The 18,106-nt window shown below is 40.7% G+C and overlaps 1 protein-coding gene across 4 annotated transcripts in view; it reads left to right on the forward strand.

Annotated features, from left to right (window-relative positions):
* Nucleotides 1-1,120: 1,120 nt before the first annotated feature.
* SMC3 (structural maintenance of chromosomes 3) overlaps nucleotides 1,121-18,106 on the forward strand; it is a 28,511-nt gene continuing 11,525 nt past the window's right edge. The window contains exons 1-16 of one of the 4 annotated variants that reach the window (XM_057420981.1): nucleotides 1,121-1,265; nucleotides 7,038-7,113; nucleotides 8,620-8,658; nucleotides 9,443-9,510; nucleotides 9,889-9,960; nucleotides 10,328-10,407; nucleotides 10,987-11,065; nucleotides 12,402-12,519; nucleotides 13,031-13,206; nucleotides 13,388-13,468; nucleotides 13,672-13,836; nucleotides 14,356-14,477; nucleotides 14,862-15,075; nucleotides 16,383-16,486; nucleotides 16,708-16,807; nucleotides 17,270-17,430. In XM_057420981.1, coding sequence (XP_057276964.1) covers nucleotides 1,251-1,265; nucleotides 7,038-7,113; nucleotides 8,620-8,658; nucleotides 9,443-9,510; nucleotides 9,889-9,960; nucleotides 10,328-10,407; nucleotides 10,987-11,065; nucleotides 12,402-12,519; nucleotides 13,031-13,206; nucleotides 13,388-13,468; nucleotides 13,672-13,836; nucleotides 14,356-14,477; nucleotides 14,862-15,075; nucleotides 16,383-16,486; nucleotides 16,708-16,807; nucleotides 17,270-17,430 — 1,670 coding nt within the window. In that variant the 5' untranslated portion in view covers nucleotides 1,121-1,250. Of the gene's footprint in view, nucleotides 1,266-7,037; nucleotides 7,114-8,619; nucleotides 8,659-9,442; nucleotides 9,511-9,888; nucleotides 9,961-10,327; nucleotides 10,408-10,986; nucleotides 11,066-12,401; nucleotides 12,520-13,030; nucleotides 13,207-13,387; nucleotides 13,469-13,671; nucleotides 13,837-14,355; nucleotides 14,478-14,861; nucleotides 15,076-16,382; nucleotides 16,487-16,707; nucleotides 16,808-17,269; nucleotides 17,431-18,106 lie in introns of those variants that run through there. The other 3 variants (XM_057420982.1, XM_057420983.1, XM_057420984.1) reach the window with 3 other exon arrangements.

Raw genomic sequence — 18,106 nt, forward strand, 5'->3', positions numbered from 1 at the left:
ATTACATTGCAATTAAGAATGGTTGGGAGTGAGATTTTCCTATTGCGGCAAGGAAATAACTTAGCCACCTATTATTCTAGGAGAGGTAGGAACTAGACAGTTGTGTTTAAATCTACTCTTTATTAGTGTTAAGGGGATCAGAACAGGAATTCTGCAACATACAGAGAAACCCTGGCTACAGCTGCATTTTTAAAGGAGTACTGTCAACCTGAAGATTGTGTTTTCTCTGGGACGTCGAGCCCCTACTTTTGTCACGATAACACCTGAAATTACTGTAATGGAAGGAGACTAAAAGAAAATTAATGTTTCTCTTCCTTCGCTTTGCTTGTTTTGTATGTTTGACAGCTCCTTTTGGGAGCTGAATAGCAGCTCTCTGGGAGATAAAGGCGTGAGAACAGACTCATGGAGTTGGTATAGTGGGAATGAAGAGCAAAAATGGATGTAAATCAGCTAAACCTGACTGGCACCCAGACCTCAGGGCCCTGCCGCCATGGGGGCAGGCTGTGACCCTCAGGCCTGGTGGGCTGGCTGGGTGAGGGGACACGGTGGGGCCTAGCCGCAGGCCTCAACACCTCTTTTTAAATAGATATATTTATGTCTATATCCTCGCATAAAAGACAGGGTTTGAGAGGAAGGTTTTGTTTTACGTTCCCTGCCCTTCCACCTCAGGATCGGAGTGGGCAGGGTACCGCGCGGCTCGCCCTGGCGTCCACCTGCCCCGGCCCGGCAGCGCCCCCTGCAGGCTTGAGTCTCCGCTCCCCTCCGGCCGCGCCACTTTCCCCGCGCGGCGCACACTTGCCTTTGGCGCCCAACCCGCCCCTCAGGGACAGAAACCACTTTTCACAGCTCCTTAGGGGGATCCCTACTGCGAGAGGACGCAGTCATCCGCCTTCTCAGCTTCACAGCGCTTTCTAAAAGGGCAATGAGGCACTTTAGGAGCTGAGAGAAAGGGAACTCCTTCTGTCTTTTGTGGTGTTCCTTCTCCGGCGGAGCAGGGGCGCGCTTTCTGCTCCTCATCTCCCCCTCCATCTGGTGATGAATGGTTCGCGCCAGGTCGGGATGGGGGAGGCTCCGCCGCCATTTTGTTTGCGTGAGGGGTGAGCGGGGCACCGTGCTGGGGAGTTTGAGGGGGTAACAGGAGGTGGCTACCCGGGGTCGCGCCGAGTATTCGTGCCGGGAAGAGACGGTGAGGGTGGGTCGTACGGCGGCAGGAGGCGCCAGGGCGGGCCCCTCCTCCATCCGTCTCAGACATGTACATCAAACAGGTAAGCCGGGGGGGTCTACGCCTCCCGCCTGTGCGGTGCGGCCTGGGCCCGGCTGGGTGGGTTTGGCCCGGCCTGCTCTGCGCGGTGCTAAGGGGGTCTTCAGCCTCGGGGGGAGCGGCAGAGCCGGGTTCCGGCCCGCGGCAAGAGGTCCGCTGGTTGGTGGCTGGCCCGAAGGCCTGTGCTTGGTTTGCCGCTGTCCTGTGGGTCGGGACCGCAGTTCTTGCTGAGGGGAAGCATCCCCGGCCCAGTCCGGACAGTCCCGCCGTGTAGGCTAGCGGGTGCTCGGCCTCCGCCGGTTCCCGCGGCTGGCTTCAGTGAATGCAGGTGTGAAGTGGTGTTGGGGGAGGCCCTTGTAAGACTTGGCGGGCTTTGCCTGGCCCTTTGGACGGGGCAGCCCTGTCGTCCTGGCCGCGGCCTAAAGTCGGGAGGCGCCTACCAGTGTGGGGCTTGTAGACAAAGGGCTCTCCTAAGCCTTTCGGCGGCATTTTTCAGTCTTTCAGCTGTTAAACTTGTGCCATCTCTTTCTTTTTTTCTTTTTTAATTTTTTTTTCTTTGTTTTGTATCTGTATGTGGTTTCACTGAGGAAACGTGTCTGTGTTTTGGGTGTAAATTAAAACTGGTTCTGTCTGCCCCTTTCACCAGGAGAAACAACAGTTACTCTTTGTGATGCCTTAGGCCCCGGGGCACGGACCATAAAACCTGTTATATTTTGTCTGTGATGAGCAATCTGCAGCTATCTTTCAGTTAGAAAGAAGGTCCTTGTCTGGACCTCTTCCAAACCGCTTTTGAGATTGAGGTGATCATCAATGTTACTTCTATAGTATATTCTTGCATGGTATACTGTAGTTGAATTTTTATGGCTGCTTTCGTACCATTGCCTATGCATGGATTCTTGTTTCTCAGTGGGCTCAAAATTGACCTGTCTTTCTGACAGCCCGTGACTGTATTAAGATGAATACTGTATCATGTTTGAAAGTGCGTGTTCTACATAAAAATCTGGTTTTCATCAAGTGTTTGGCTGTCCAGGGAGTGTTTGAAATGCCTTTTGATCATGTTTTAGTAAATCACTCTGTCATTGCAGGTGCATGCATTGTATTAAAGTCTTTGAATAAGAATTCTTGTTTTTCAGGTTTGAATTGCACAAAAGTAGTAAGTAGTAGTAAAGATACATAGAATCAGAGTAAAGAGTCCAAATAATGTCAGAACAGGGGACATAAGTTTCATCTGGAAAAAAAGAAATTTAGGTGGCCAGTAACCAGTACTGTTCAGGGAGCTATAGAAGACAGTGTAAGAAGGTGTGAACATGAGAACAAAGTAGATAAGGGTGAATTTAGTTCTACCAGTATCCCTTATATTGTTGCTTCCCCAAAATAATTTCTGAAGTTAAAGTTTAAACTATTTAAGTCTTAATCCGAGGCTATACAAGGCAATAAAGATGTTATGAGGCTTCAGAATACATAGGGTGGGTGAAATGAGAAACTATCTATGAAAAAACTTTGAGAGGCTCAAATGGTCAGTCTCCCTGTATCGTACACTTTTGGTGCCTGAGTATGTGAGTAGTAGAACTTTGTGCTTCTATAGAAGTATCCAAGAAATAATGACCTTATTGGGTTGGGTTTACCTTTTTGTAGAGATTTTCAGGTTCTTATGAGAATAAAGGAGGTGAAATATTCCATTCTGGATATTCTTAGCATACAGGTAAACTATAAAAATACTAGAGACTATTTTCCCGCTTGAAATCTGGTCTATCAGGAAGCAGTGTTGTTTGCCAAAGCGGTTGGTCTGCGTTTGGGTCTTTTTTTTTTAATTACTATTATTAATTATTTTTTAAAAATCACAGTAAGTGAACATAGTTGCTGTGGCCTAGAGGCCTGCAGTTGGTGGCAAGGCCTGAGTGAGATTTGCTGTTCCTCTTTTTCCTTTGAAAGCCCCTGGTACTGAGGCAGAGTTTACTATTGCTGCTATCATCTGGAGATGAGGCAGACTGTTTAAGGAAGATGGGGTCTCTGTTCACAGCCACAGTGCCTGAATAGTCTTCAGTTCATACATTGTCTTAAACTTTCTGTAGTTTGGTCCATTAAATTCTGAAATCCTTAATGACTTCCAACATCATAGAATCAGAGAATAGTTAGGGTTGGAAAGGACCGTAAGATCATCAAGTTCCAACCCCCCTGCCATGGGCAGGGACAGCTCACACTAAACCATGTCACCCAAGGCTTCATCCAACCTGGCCTTGAACACTGCCAGGGATGGAGCATTCACAACTTCCTTGGGCAACCCATTCCAGTGCCTCACCACCCTAACAGGAAAGAATTTCCTCCTTATAGCCAATCTAAACTTCCCCTGTTTAAGTTTGAACCCATTACCTGTTGTCCTATCACTACAGTCCCTAATGAAGAGCCCCTCCCCAGCATCCTTACAGGCCCCCTTCAGATACTGGAAGGCTGCTATGAGGTCTCCACGCAGCCTTCTCCAGGCTGAACAGCCCCAACTTTCTCAGCCTATCTTTATATGGGAGGTGCTCCAGTCCCCTGATCATCCTCATGGCCCTCCTCTGGACTTGTTCCAACAGTTCCACGTCCTTTTTATGTTGAGGACACCAGAACTGCACACAGTACTCCAGGTGAGGTCTCACAAGAGCAGAGTAGAGGGGCAGGATCACCTCCTTTAACCTGCCGGTCATGCTCCTTTTGATGCAGCCAGGGATATGGTTGGCTTTCTGGGCTGTGAGTGCACACTGAAGCTGGCTCCTGTTCATTTTCTCATCGACCACCATCCCCAAGTATTTCTCCACAGGGCTGCTCTGAATCTCTTCTCTGCCCAACCTGTAGCTGTGCCTGGGATTGCTCCGACCCAGGTGTAGGACCTTGCACTTGGCCTGGTTAAACTTCATGAGGTTGGCATCAGCCCACCTCACAAGTGTGTCGAGGTCCCTCTGGATGGCATTCCTTCCCTCCAGGGTATCAACCGAACCACACAGCTTGGTGTCATCAGCAAACTTGCTGAGGGCGCACTCAATCCCACTGTCCATGTCAGCGACAAAGATGTCAAACAAGACTGGTCCCAACCCCGATCCCTGAGGGACACCACTCGTTACTGGTCTCCAGCTGGACATTGAGCCACTGACCACAACTCTTTGCGTGCTGCCATCCAGCCAGTTCTTTATCCACCGAGTGGTCCATCCATCAAATTGATTTCTCTCCAATTTAGAGACAAGGATGTTGTGTGGGACAGTGTCGAATGCTTTGCACAAGTCCAGGTAGATGACATCAACTGCTCTACCCCTGTCCATCAGTTCTGTAGCCCCATCATAGAAGGCTACCAAATTGGTCAGGCAGGATTTGCCCTTAGTGAAGCCATGCTGGCTGTCACCAAGCACCTTGTTGTTTCTCATGTGCCTTAGCATGCCATCCAGGAGAATCTGCTCCAAGATTTTGCCAGGCACAGAGGTGAGACTGACTGGTCTGTAATTCCCCAGGTCATCCATTTTCCCCTTCTTGAAAATGGGGGTTATATTTCCCTTATTCCAATTGTCAGGAACCTCACCTGACTGCCATGATTTCTCAAATATGATGGCCAGTGGCTCAGCAACTTCATTCGCCAGCTCCTTCAGGACCCACAAACGGATTTCATCAGGTCCCGTGGTCTTGTATATGTTCAGGTTTTTTAAGATGGTCTCGAACCAGATCCTCTCCTATGGTGGGCCTAATGTCTTCATTCTCACAGTCCCTGCATCTGCCTTCCAAGACTTGGGTGGTGCGGTTAGAGCCTTTGCAAGTGAAGATCGAGGCAAAGAAGTCATTCAGAACCTCAGCCTTTTCCAAATCCTATGTAGCTAGTTCTCTCTGATATTCTCCCAGTATGGGTGCTTTGAATTTAGATTAGTACATGTTTGAAATGAAAACTCTGTCTTGCCCAAGGAGAGGGGGAGCACAGACAGTTGCAATTCAAAAAGGTTTAGATAGGCAAGGTATTGGAGGATGTTATATTGGAAGACTCTTCCAAAGTTGCTGTTGCTTAGGTCTGATGTTTGATGGTCAAGGATTAGTAGTTTTCTGCCTACCTATATACTTAGCTTCAGATTCCAGTAATAGTCTTGCAAAGAGGTTTTGACAAGCCATGCTGCCTGGGAAGAGAATGGGCCTGTGATGTCTGACTAAAAGTTAGTAAATGTCTTTAAGGTTTATTTCATTTCGATTTTTATGAACTCCAGTGTTTGATTTGCTGTCTGACATGGCATTTTCATTTGGTATTGAGATGGTTTTAATCCATTAGTACAAACAGGTGGTAAGAGGAGTTTTCTGTGGTAATTCTTGATAACGGGCTCTCACATAATGGGAGAAGGACTTAAGACCGAACTTGGTGTGAATAAATCAGGGCACTTTCTTCTCCCAGTCATTTGTCTATTGAACTTTATGCACAGGATTTTTTCCCCACCACTTCTATAGCATGCTACCAGTCCTATGCCAGTGATTTGAAGGTACTTGTTTCTTAAGTTGCTCAGGTGTGCAGTTAATGCAGGCTTTTGTAGTAGGGGGGGAAAGGCTTGCTTTAATGTGTACAGTATTACTTCTAGGCTTTTTGCTCTTTTGTATGTGCTTCTCAGGTACCAAGTATAATGCTCATCTTCTGGAATATGGACTATATTTGAAGATGTGAAAGAAAACAGAAAATGGAGATGGGACCATACACCTTTACAAACAAACCAAAGGCTAAATAATTTCATATTCTAAGTTTCAGCAGTAAGAAATATTTTGTAAGATGCTTTGCTGTCTTCCTAACAAGTTCATGATAGCTGTCATGGTGAAACATTGGCATTATTTGGACAATATCTTGCTTCTTTTGGGGAAGAGCTGGGTGAAGGACAATGATGAAATTTCGGCTCTAGTCCTTTTGTAAGTGTTCTTGCTGAGAGATCTGCAAACATCAAAAGTTTCAAGTGGCTAATGTGTTAATAAGTGGAGCAGAGCTGCTGTATAGTATTTCAGCTTTAATGTTTGGAAAAGGTTGCTTAATGCTTGAGTGTGTGTGCTGGATGTTGGACCACTTTGCTGCTACGTAGCACACAAGTATTAGGATATTGTCATTCTGTACTTTCTATGTTCCTTTGTTCACTTTGTAATGGAAGAGTTGGAATTTGACATGCTGCTTCTAGTTTGCTTTGTGGCTCCTGAAGTTAATTGTGTAGGTTTGTATTTGTCCATTTAGGAAGTGAATTCAGTGGAACCAAGATATTTTGCTTTTTTAACTTTTCCCTTTAGGCTGTTCAGTAAAACAACATAAGATTGTATTGCATATAAAATAACTAGAGTCTGCTATAATTATTGCAGTCTGCAATTGCTCGGCTTGGAGAGTTTGCAGATAGAATTCTCACGTTGTGTGTGGATTGCATTATAAAAATTAACTATAAATCTGACCCTTTAGAGTAAGTATTTGTTATATTGGAGCTTTCTTTCCTGTATGTAATATTTGATACAAATGTATTTTCTTGTGTGGTTTGTTACAAAAAGACTCTCGGAACTTTCACTGTGCTTTGGCCTAGAAAAGTACCAGCATCTCTTGTAATGTGGGGAGAAAAATCTGTCTCTAAAGTGATACTTAGGTGAGGGGCAAGTTTTATGATACAAGTTGCTGGTGAGCTGGAAGGTTGAAGTGTGTGTGGGAAGCGTGGGAGAGATCGAGTACAATTGACAGGAAATATTCTGTAAAATCTTATACTCCAAAGCTTCAAGAACAGAGAGAACTTTGTTAAAATAACTCTCTTCTCATTAGGTGATCATTCAGGGCTTTCGAAGCTACAGGGACCAAACCATTGTGGACCCATTCAGCTCAAAACACAATGTCATTGGTAAGTTTGATACTTTTAACATAACTGGAGCTGCACTGTTCTTTCAGATGATGTTCACATCAGAGTCCTTTATAGTTTTTAATAATCTACCTACATTTGTTGACTGTATTTTCTATTTCAGAAACTCCCTTACAGTTACCTGTAACATGTCACAAGGTATATTCCACTCGCAAAGCAAAGTAATGGTACCGTTTGCTTTTACGGTGACAATAATATGTCTTACTCCTCAGAAATTGAGTGAGGTTTATCGGCTCCTTCGTATGTGCAGATCCCTATCAGCTAGGCCCCCTTTAAAGGCTGTCCTTGCCGGAACAGCAGCAGAGAATTTGTACAGGATTCTTTGTGTATGTGTGTGGAAGCATGATCATTTTTAATAAGCAAGCACACTGGCTACTGTAAACGGCCACAGAGAAGATGATCCTCTTTCTTCCAGCTTTGGAGGGATGAATTTCTGGAATGTGGCCTGTCAAAAAGTATAAGTTTGAAAGTGTTGCTTCGTCAATAACACCTAATCTGTCAGTATGTTGTTGTCCACCAGTCTCAAGCCCCTTCCTTTTTTTGTCCCCGTGGATGCCTTGTCATGCCTTTTCATTTGCGTTGACTTTAGTGATTGTGCAGCAACTTTGAGACTGCTGACACTACAGAAACTGTCAGTTTTGGACATAAAAAACTTAGTAGTCAATATTTACACTGAGAGTGGAAAAAAGTGGTTATGACTTGAATGGAGTGTCCCATTTCATAACGTTACTTCAGCAGGAGCTAAATTTATCCATGAATTTGTGTTTTTAAAAGGTAAAAAAAAAATTTGGCTTTATTATTTTTTGCCTTTTTAAAGACCTTCTAGCAATCCCAAGTATTTTGGGGGATGAGGTGAATCCAGAGGGCATGAAGGCAAGAAGGGATGAAAAGTCTGGGATATTCATTACTGTTGGAAGGCAGGCAGTTCAAACATTAACGCAGTAGGTTCTGATCTTAAAGATAAGACACTGAGCTCTGCTGAAACATATCTTGATTACTGTATATAGTGTAGTGCAGTGTTCTTCTGCCTTTGTTTTTTAAATAGAAATAATACTACTTTCTTTTTTTTTACTTTTCCAAACAAAACATTGCTGAATTAGCTACCTGAAATTCACAAAAGGCATGTGTTTTCCTTTGGTTAAATATAAAGAATTGGTGCAGTGCCCAGAAGAATTTGATTTAGATCTACTGTTCTTACCTCACCAGAAGATCAGTATTAAAAAGAAAAGGATGAGAGTAAGTAGGATTGACTGTGGAATAGTGTTGGAGTTTGTAAGTCATTGTAATGTATTTGAGTGGGGAAAGGGCTGCTCTCATGTTCTCAGACACTGACTAAGTAATCCACATACTAAGTTTGCCTCATTCCCTTGAAATTTTTATTGGTTGTATTATAGTTGGGTTCTGTTCTTGAATATGTATATGCAACATTTAATGCAGCAATGTTAACCTATGTCAACTTGAGGTTGTACTTTGTGTTTTAATTTTCAGTGGGAAGAAATGGATCTGGGAAAAGCAACTTCTTTTATGGTGAGCATGGATTTCTTAATATAATCGCATTTGGGTGCTGATGCTACCACGTTTCTCTGGTTTTGCCTGAAGTTGGTTTACCAAATGTTCCACCTGAACTTGGTAGTTATTTGGCAGTGATTGCGGGCAGATGTCAATGCACTTGTCTGATACTTACCTTCATTTTTTTTCCCTGGTATTCGGCCTCTCTTACTACAGGCCTTCTAGGACTTACAAATGACAAAAAGTATTTACAGGAGGGAACGGATTCTAAAAGTCACCCCTCTTTGAAAGCTGATTGTGATATTTGCATTTGCTCAAGACATTCTTAGTGGCTAAATTCTGAGCTGGTTCCATACCAGTATGACACAGTTTATGCAACCTTTTAATATAATGTTATGAAGGGGATTTTGTGGGGGTGGTGCATCAGTGGAGGAGCAAAGGTGCCAGTCAGAGGTTGGTAGCTTTGTGATAGTAGTCTTTATAAATTGTTACGTGTTTAGTATTTTAGCAAGATTTTTAGCCTGTGTGCTGTATATTGGTAGAGGAAAGCTCATGAATTCCTACTTGGGCAGCATTGTTAAAGCTTATGCAGTAAAACAGTTGCAGTGGTGGCGATGAGACAGAGTAATTCTGGTGTGCAGCAGGCTGAGTGACAAAGTTAATTAAGTGACATTGTAAGATGTTAGCAGTGTCATGACTGTACTATACAGCAGGAAAACAGTATGTTTTGAGTTAAAGAAACTGCTGCTTGTCTCCCTGAAGGAAAGAATAAATCTTCTGTTTCTTTACTATTTTATTACAGCAATTCAGTTTGTCCTCAGTGATGAGTTTAGTCATCTTCGCCCAGAGCAGAGACTGGCTTTGTTGCATGTAAGTGAAGCTGTATAACACCAAGAGTAAAGAATAAGCTAATGCATTTGAGTGTTACTACAAAAATGGTAAGTTGTTGGGCTGTGGCTGTTTGAAGCCAATTATTTTAAAAGCATCCTTAAAACAGTTTTAGTTTCCTTTTGGCAAAAGGGTATTTATTACAAAGTAATACACTAAGCTGATAATGCATGCTGGTGAATGTGTAGCCCGGACTTTCAGAAATAAAAAATAGATATTGGATCTTACATAGATGCTCTTGGCTCTCAAATCTTTGGATGTAAAGGGGGCAGTGAGGTTGTCAGGAAAAAGGGGAGGTGAATGAGCTCAAAATCCTTCTAAGGTAGAAATTATCTAACCAAAATATCTCCTTCCTTATAGGAAGGTACAGGCCCTCGTGTTATTTCAGCCTTTGTGGAAATTATTTTTGACAATTCGGACAACAGGCTGCCGGTAAGTTGAAAATGATACTTGGGAAGTAGACCATAATTTCAAACTCTGGTAATCTCAGGATTACAGAAGTCTTTGTTACAGTAACAGCTTTTATAGAATCAGAATGGTTTCGGTTGGAAAGGACCTTAAGATTATTTAGCTCCAACCCCGCTGCCATGGGCAGGGATGCCTCATTCTAGACCATGTCACCCAAGGCTCTGTCGAACCTGGCCTTGAACACTGCCAAGGATATGTAGCATTCACAACTTCCCTGGGCAACCTGTTCCAGTGTCTCAGTCAATTTTGGTAGAAAGTGCCATAAATGTTCTGGATTAGTTATACGAATTTACTGCAAGCAGTTTAATTTACTGGGTTTTGTTTCCTTAAGATTGATAAAGAGGAAGTGTCACTTCGCAGAGTCATTGGAGCCAAGAAGGACCAGTATTTCTTAGACAAGAAAATGGTGACGTAGGTACTTCTTTTCCTTAGCTGAATGCAGCTAGTAGTAGTTCTGTGAAATTCTTTAGTCAAACCAAACACTTGCATCTCTAGCCTGAAATAAATTTATTCAGTTGTATAATACTGAGTAGTGGTAGTTTGACAGCAAAGACATCAGTCCTTGTGCAGTAGACTGCAGGCTTTGAATTTACAGTTTAATCCAGTTATCAACATAATGTATAAGTGCTTATATAGTATTTCTCTCAGGGCTTTTTTTAAATAGAAAAGTTACCAGACTTCAGGTTGCTTCATATCCTATCCTTCCATGTGATATCTTTACCTGTATTTGCCCCCCTTTGCTTCAAGATGCTTCTTTCTTAATCTCTCTAATGCTATAGTATTTTTGATAGTTTTCCATTTTTGTTCTCTCATTTAATTTTTGAATTATCTATTATCAAGTAAAGAAGCTTCTTCAAACAGAGCATTCATTACATAAAGTGATTATAGCATGTGTTGGATAGTTGTGATAGTTTTTAGTTGTGATACTGAATTTTTACAGCTCTCACTTTTACCATGAGTGTTTTTAATAGTTTCACAATAACATTTCAGGAAAAATGATGTAATGAATCTTCTTGAAAGTGCTGGATTTTCTCGCAGTAATCCCTACTATATTGTCAAACAAGGAAAGGTAAGATTCTTCTTCACAAAGTGGAAGAAATTGCTGTCAAGAATATCCTGTTTCCTGAATGCCAGACTTAGTTCTGTTATTGCAGAGCTAAACCAAAACCTAAGTCTGTTTTAGTTTGAAGTGGTTCTTGTAGATGCTGCTTTTGAAAATATTAGTGTTTTAATAGTTTGTCCTTTTTAAGAAAAAAAAAGTTTTAATGTCTGTAATGTTGATGTTTAGAACAATGTTCTTTCAATGGTAATCTTTGCAGTCTCATGATTTTCTGTATACTTGAATAAAAACCTTAATTTCTATCACTATTTCAGTGTAAATCCATAGATTTCTGGGCCTTAAGATGGGGCAATAAAGTAATTGAAGAAAATTCTAAGAGGCTAAAAATGCTGTCAGTGGAGGATGAATGGAAGTATATATTTGGAAGTACCAAAAGTGAAAACACAGTAGGGAATGGGCTCACAGCATGGCCTTGTCTTCAAGACCCAAGTAGCTTACCAAGGCTTTCAAAGAACAAAGTTCTGGAGACAACGGACACACAGGGTGGGACACCATGGAGCCACTGATAACTGTCAGCTTTGAAAGATTACTGAAAGGCATACTTCAAGGGGGAATGAAGGAGATTTGAGGAGTACTTGATGGCAGAGATGCTGACCCAGCAGTACAGTCTCTCAGATGTTTATCAGGATAAATTTTCCTAGTCGTCTGAACTTGTGTATTTGGAAGAGAACTTCAGCTGGAAGTCATATGAATGTAGTGGGGATTGATGCATATGACTCTTACTTCCACGATACACATACTGGCTTTAATATAATAAAAATTAGAAACAGTTACCTTCCTACAAAAGGATGCAACCACTGAAATTGTGATGAAGGGAAGTGAGTTTTTCATTGGGTTTAATTGTATGACTGATTTAATGTTGGATTAATGAGTGTTTCATGGCCTGAATTGTCTCAAGATTTATAACCCTTATGTTTTGTTGTGGGTTTATGGAGGCATTTAAACTATTTGGTTTAGCACCAGGACTTAAAAGCCCAAACTCGAGTTTCTTCATGCATAGTTTTGAGTGGGCAATGACCTCTACAATGTATATTAACACTAGTATCTTGAATTTTATCAGTAACTGGTAGCATTTGAAGCCCAACAAAATTCATTATAAGCAGAGTAATTGCTATCCTAAAGTAATTGCCTCAAAAGAAAAGCAGTATAGTATATACTAGATATCTGAACCTTCTGCCAAAACCTCAGGCAAGCAGGCACAGCAAAAAAAGTGCAGTCTTTCAGCTCTTGTGGTTAGCCATACATCTAGAGCAGGCTATTGAAATCATTGATCTTGAATTTTCAGATCAACCAGATGGCCACAGCGCCTGACTCTCAAAGACTGAAGTTACTAAGAGAAGTAGCTGGTACAAGAGTGTATGATGAGCGCAAAGAAGAGAGTATTTCACTAATGAAAGAAACAGGTAAAAATTGTTTAATAAATGAATGTTTTATGCCACAGTAATTATGTTGACTCTAAAGGTTTATGGCTTTTTCAGTAAAGCTAATTGCTAGATAGGTTTTACTTCTGGTATGTTATCTATAAAGGTTTAATAAGTGACTTTGTGTGTGCTCTTATTACTAAAACGTTTTAGCAGAGGTAATAGAGATACTTGTACTGTTCACAGCACACAAGTGATACCACCTAGCAGTGATCCAAAAATCAGCTAGGCAAACACTGAAGTTTATGTAATATAATCTATAATCATTTTAAGTGCCTGAGCCAAGAGAGTACACGCTTGCGTATGTGCTTTACATAACTAGTATTAGCAGTTCTGCTGTTGGGATGCTTTTTTGGAGAACTTCTGGACATGGGTTCTCCTTTTCAAATTTCATAACTGTTGACAAATAATCATTGATGGAAATTCACTAGCTCTAAAGGCATGGGAATGTGTTCAGTGTTACTGAACTGCAGTCTTGTAATCTTTTCTAAAGAGGGCAAGCGAGAAAAGATCAACGAGTTGTTGAAATACATTGAAGAGCGACTGCATACCCTAGAAGAGGAGAAAGAAGAGCTGGCACAGTACCAGAAATGGGATAAAATGAGGAGAGCATTGGAATACACCATTTATAATCAGGAGCTGAATGAAACTCGAGCTAAGCTCGATGAGGTGATATAGCTTGTCTAATATGAAATACAACATGAGCTGTTGATTTGCTTTTTGACACTTTTCTTTGCATTCCGTGGTAGAATCCTGTCAGTATTCACTAATTTAACAAATCATATTCTTCCTGGAACTACTACTAAGCCAGAATCTTGTTACTTAAGCTATTGGTGATATTTCCATACAGCTGTCTGCCAAACGAGAGACAAGTGGAGAGAAATCCAGGCAGCTGAGAGATGCACAGCAAGATGCTAGAGATAAAATGGAGGTAAGAATACTTATAACAAGGGCTCTTCAGGGGTGTGTTTTGCTTTGTGGGTTTTCTTGAGGGTGGTGGAGGTGGTCTAAAGCCATGTTAAGTTCTATTTTGTGTTTTCATCACACTTTTAATGGATCTTGATCTAATTAATAACAATCTTGTGGGGTTTGTTGATCCTGAAGCGTGTTTAATACACTACATACTTTGCCTAGGAAATAGAACGGCAAGTTCGAGAACTGAAGACAAAGATTTCGGCAATGAAAGAAGAGAAAGAACAACTTAGTGCTGAAAGACAGGAACAGATTAAACAGAGGACTAAATTAGAGCTGAAGGCTAAAGACCTGCAGGATGAATTAGCTGGCAACAGTGAACAAAGAGTACGTAACAGCAATGAAGTCTTAAAATGCTATTGGCATGAGGTAGCATACTTGTACGTTTAAGATTTGGTTTTAGACTGCTGCCTTTCATTATCTTCCAAGGTTTGCTGCACAGATATCTTATTTTTTATGATGTCCTTAGTGTGCTCCTGGGGGATGTAAACATAGACTCCTGTGTTTTGATCCTTTATTTATCACCCTGCATGTTGCAAAATAAAACACCTTTAATTTTTTTGATCTTAAGTGATGCAAGGAGGGTTTTGTTTGTAGAACTAATTTAAACTTGGTTGTTTGGCCCATACAGACCTTCCTTGCTTGTGTAGTTTAGCTTCTTGAGAATGCTTCGTTTCATCCCTCTTTACTGTCCTGATTAGAACTGAATTCACTTCTGCTACACATTGAAACAGTGTAGCATCAGAGAAGCATTGGCATCTCACAGTTATTCTTTAGAAGTGTGAATTTAACAGTACAGTTCCTGATAACTGCCTAACTTTAAATACTGCTTTTTTTGACTTTCAGAAAAGACTGTTAAAAGAGAGGCAAAAGCTTCTGGAGAAAATTGAGGAGAAGCAGAAAGAATTAGCAGAAACCGAGCCAAAATTCAACAGTGTAAAAGAAAGAGAAGAGAGGGGAATTGCGAGGTCTGTAGCATTCTACAGTGGGGAGTCAAAGCATGTTTTAAAGATACTGTCTATACTATGCATATGTGCAGTTAACTCAGAGTTGTACTTGTTGCCTGAGGATGTTGGCTGAGGTGGTCTGTAAAAAGCTACCTTTATGGTTGCGGAGGAATGGTGTTTGCTGACATTAACTTTTAAGCTTAACCGCTCTTGTGGGCTTCCTGTTTTGTGAAGTCTTCTGGATAATTTTATGGTTTATAATGTGATCCTTTTGTTAATGATTTGGGGCTTAAATTTTAGAGCCTGGTTTGACACTTCTTGAAAATTCTTATGGTAATTCTTAATGCTTGCTCTTAAATTCATGATTTCTCTATAATACAGCATGTCTTTCCCTTCTCAAAATAGACTTGCACAGGCTACGCAGGAAAGAACAGACCTTTATGCAAAACAAGGTCGAGGAAGCCAGTTTACTTCCAAAGAAGAAAGGGATAAGTGGATAAAGAAAGAACTAAAGTCTTTAGATCAAGCCATCAATGACAAAAAGCGGCAGATTGCAGCTATACACAAAGATTTAGAGGATACAGAGGCAAACAAGGAGAAAAACTTGGAACAGTACAGCGTAAGTTAGCTTATTGTCAGTATTTTTGAAAGAAAGGTTAAATGCTCTATCTTATCTTGGACGGTGAGATTTTAGTGCCAGTTTATAGGGAATTTGAGATTTTTGGTTGGGTGTAATCTTTTAGAAAGTGAAGTCATCTGCAGATAAATGCTAAACTCCCTTTAGCACTGCATCCCACTACTCTGTATTGACTTTTTCTGGTATTTACCCTGAAGTGTCGTCTGTATTGGTTGTTTTCACTCCTCTCTGTAATTTTCCCTGAACAGAAGATCTGTTAAACTGTGCTGTAGACACTGCATCCTTGCACGACTGTGGCTCTTTAGAAGTTGCATCCCTATCCATATTAGAAGATTCATCTGTCTAAGTATTATCTGTGTAACTTTTAGATGTGAATTTTTATTCAGAAACAGCTCTTGCACTGGAAATAGAGCAATATAATCCAAAAATATCACTCCTGCTTGGAGCTACAGGAGTGAAAACTCCTGCACTTATGGTGGGAGAGCTCCAGTGCCAGTGCTGTTATATTGTGCTGAGAGACAGTGTTCTTGGTCTTTGTGTAATACATCTGCCAAAATGGAGGATCAGCCTGATGGTCTAGGAATGTAGTTGTACAAAGACAGTGATGTTCTATTAAGATACTGTTTGGATTAGCAAAGTAATGATTTGCTGAGTTGGTGAATAAAAGAAATGGCATTTAATACTGGCACAGTAATTGTATTGTACTGCTCAACAGGAGTTCTGTAGAATTGAAGAGGTTAAATTAGAAGAGGCCTTTGATTCCTGCTAAAAGCATATCTTGATTTTCTTTTTCTGCATAAGGAAGGTCAATTAGGCGAAGAGTTGTAGAACTTTCGGTGTTCAAAGGGGAGGTGTCTTGCATGAGAGCTTGGAAAGTTATGTTGGAAAAACTTGGCTATGCTTTGAGAACACAGCTAGTCCTTTTGTATACAGACAGCTATGAAAACAGATGAGTGCTACTCATACTTTAGAGCATGATTACAGTTATGTGTGTGATAGTTACTGTTTGGAGTTAGTTCCTTACCATAACTGAGACATTTCCCTGTATATAGCCACAGGCACAGTTCAACTTAGTACCTGTCTTGCAGTCTGCTTTATAATGTCATCTTGTTACTACTTCCTTACAAAGATATATTTATTCTTAGTGGTTTTTAAGTTTCTTGTAAATTGGTTAAGACATTTGTAGGAATTGTTTCTGAATTTTCAGTAGTAATTTAGTATTGAATAAAAGAAAGAGTTTTTTGAGCAGAGCGAGTTGTAGTTTCATACTGTTCTGTTCTTTGTATTAGAAACTGGACCAGGATCTTAACGAAGTGAAGGCGCGTGTTGAAGAGCTGGACAGAAAATACTATGAAGTGAAAAATAAAAAGGATGAACTACAGAGTGAAAGAAAGTTAGTAACTAATTGAAATATGTGTGAATCTCACTTAATGTGAAGGATCCCAACTGTGTAGTTGTTAACATGGCGTGTAGGTATGTTTTTGAAATCTGGCCATGTATGAACTCCTGCACTTCTCATTCCCCTTAGATTAGCAGTCTTTGAGAATAATAATAGTAAAAAAACCTTCAGACTTCATTCACACTTAAAATGTTTTATTTTTTTTTGTTCTGTAGCTATCTGTGGAGAGAAGAGAATGCAGAGCAACAAGCTCTTGCTGCAAAGCGAGAGGATTTAGAAAAGAAACAGCAGCTTCTCAGAGCAGCAACAGGAAAGGTAATATCCCATGTATTTGAGAATTCCTTGTGGAAACTTTTCTTCTCAAAGGACAAGTCATAGTCATATCTGAAATGACAGTTATTTCTTTTGGCTGTGGTCTTAATGTCATATTTAAGATGGACAAATTATATTTGTGAGTGGAATTCTTCAAATATTTGTAGCTCTAGAACTCCTTGGAAATTAGTTTTGTAAGATCAGGGTCATTGAGGAGAGAGCCAAAAATGAGGAACATGTACTTTTGATTCCTTTTTGCTTAAAGGAAAAAAAAAAAAAGGCCATGAAAATGGTAGGCTGATACTGAAAGTATCTTCCATATTGAAGTATCTTCCATTAGAGCTATAGGTTAGTTAGCAGAAACCTGACAAAAAGCAGGCTAGAACTTTGACAAAGTTAAAGGTAAAATGGACATTACTTCTACATCTCTTAATTGCATTACAGTAATGAGTTGTATTTTAACAGGCCATTCTGAATGGGATAGACAGCATAAACAAAGTTTTGGAGCACTTTCGTCGAAAAGGCATAAACCAGCATGTTCTAAATGGCTATCATGGCATTGTGATGAATAACTTTGAATGTGAACCAGCTTTCTACACCTGTGTTGAAGTTACTGCAGGGAACAGGTATTTGTGCTCATAAGTAAAACTTAAGATAAAGCAGCTGCTGTGTGACAGTTATTGGTGCCAGTTGCTACTGACATTTTTAGTCTTTTGAATTTGAGCTCTTGTCCGGTTTTGGTTAAAGTGCCTTCTGTATAGCATGACTGTACTGCTACTTCTCTGAGAAGGAACTAGGAAGAATTCTGCCTATTCAAAAATGAGTCTAGCTGCTCTTGATCTTGTTTAAAGAAAAACCCAATACCTACATCAAAGTAAAACAAAGACCCTTAAAAAAAGGCCCCAGACCCACATTCCTGACACTTCCCAGAAACTTCCCCGAAGGACTGATGGTGAGGCTGAGCCATATTGAATAAAATGGGTGGCATCTTCCAGTGAGATGAATTCAACAGTAAGCAGTCCTAATGTTTTAATTGTTAACAGTCAGTAAGAATTATTTCGCTTACAGTAGAAAATCTCATGGATGTGAATGGTCTCTTAACTGTCAACCTGCTATTTAAAAGCTATCTGAAAAGACTTTGAGTGTCAATGAGTCTGCATGTAATATGTGTTCCAGAAGTAAGTGCCTGATGGGCAATCCATCACTTCCTGCAGCGTTTGACACTTCAGATTAATATAAATTGTCTTTTTGAGTGATCAGTCCCTTGTTCTAATTCATGAGTAGTCATACAAATTCTTGCTT

The sequence above is a fragment of the Pezoporus wallicus genome, unplaced genomic scaffold (assembly GCF_028554395.1).
Source record: "Pezoporus wallicus isolate ANWC-B61680 ecotype Strahan unplaced genomic scaffold, APGP_CSIRO_Pwel_v1 contig_3365, whole genome shotgun sequence".
Classification (NCBI taxonomy): domain Eukaryota; kingdom Metazoa; phylum Chordata; class Aves; order Psittaciformes; family Psittacidae; genus Pezoporus; species Pezoporus wallicus.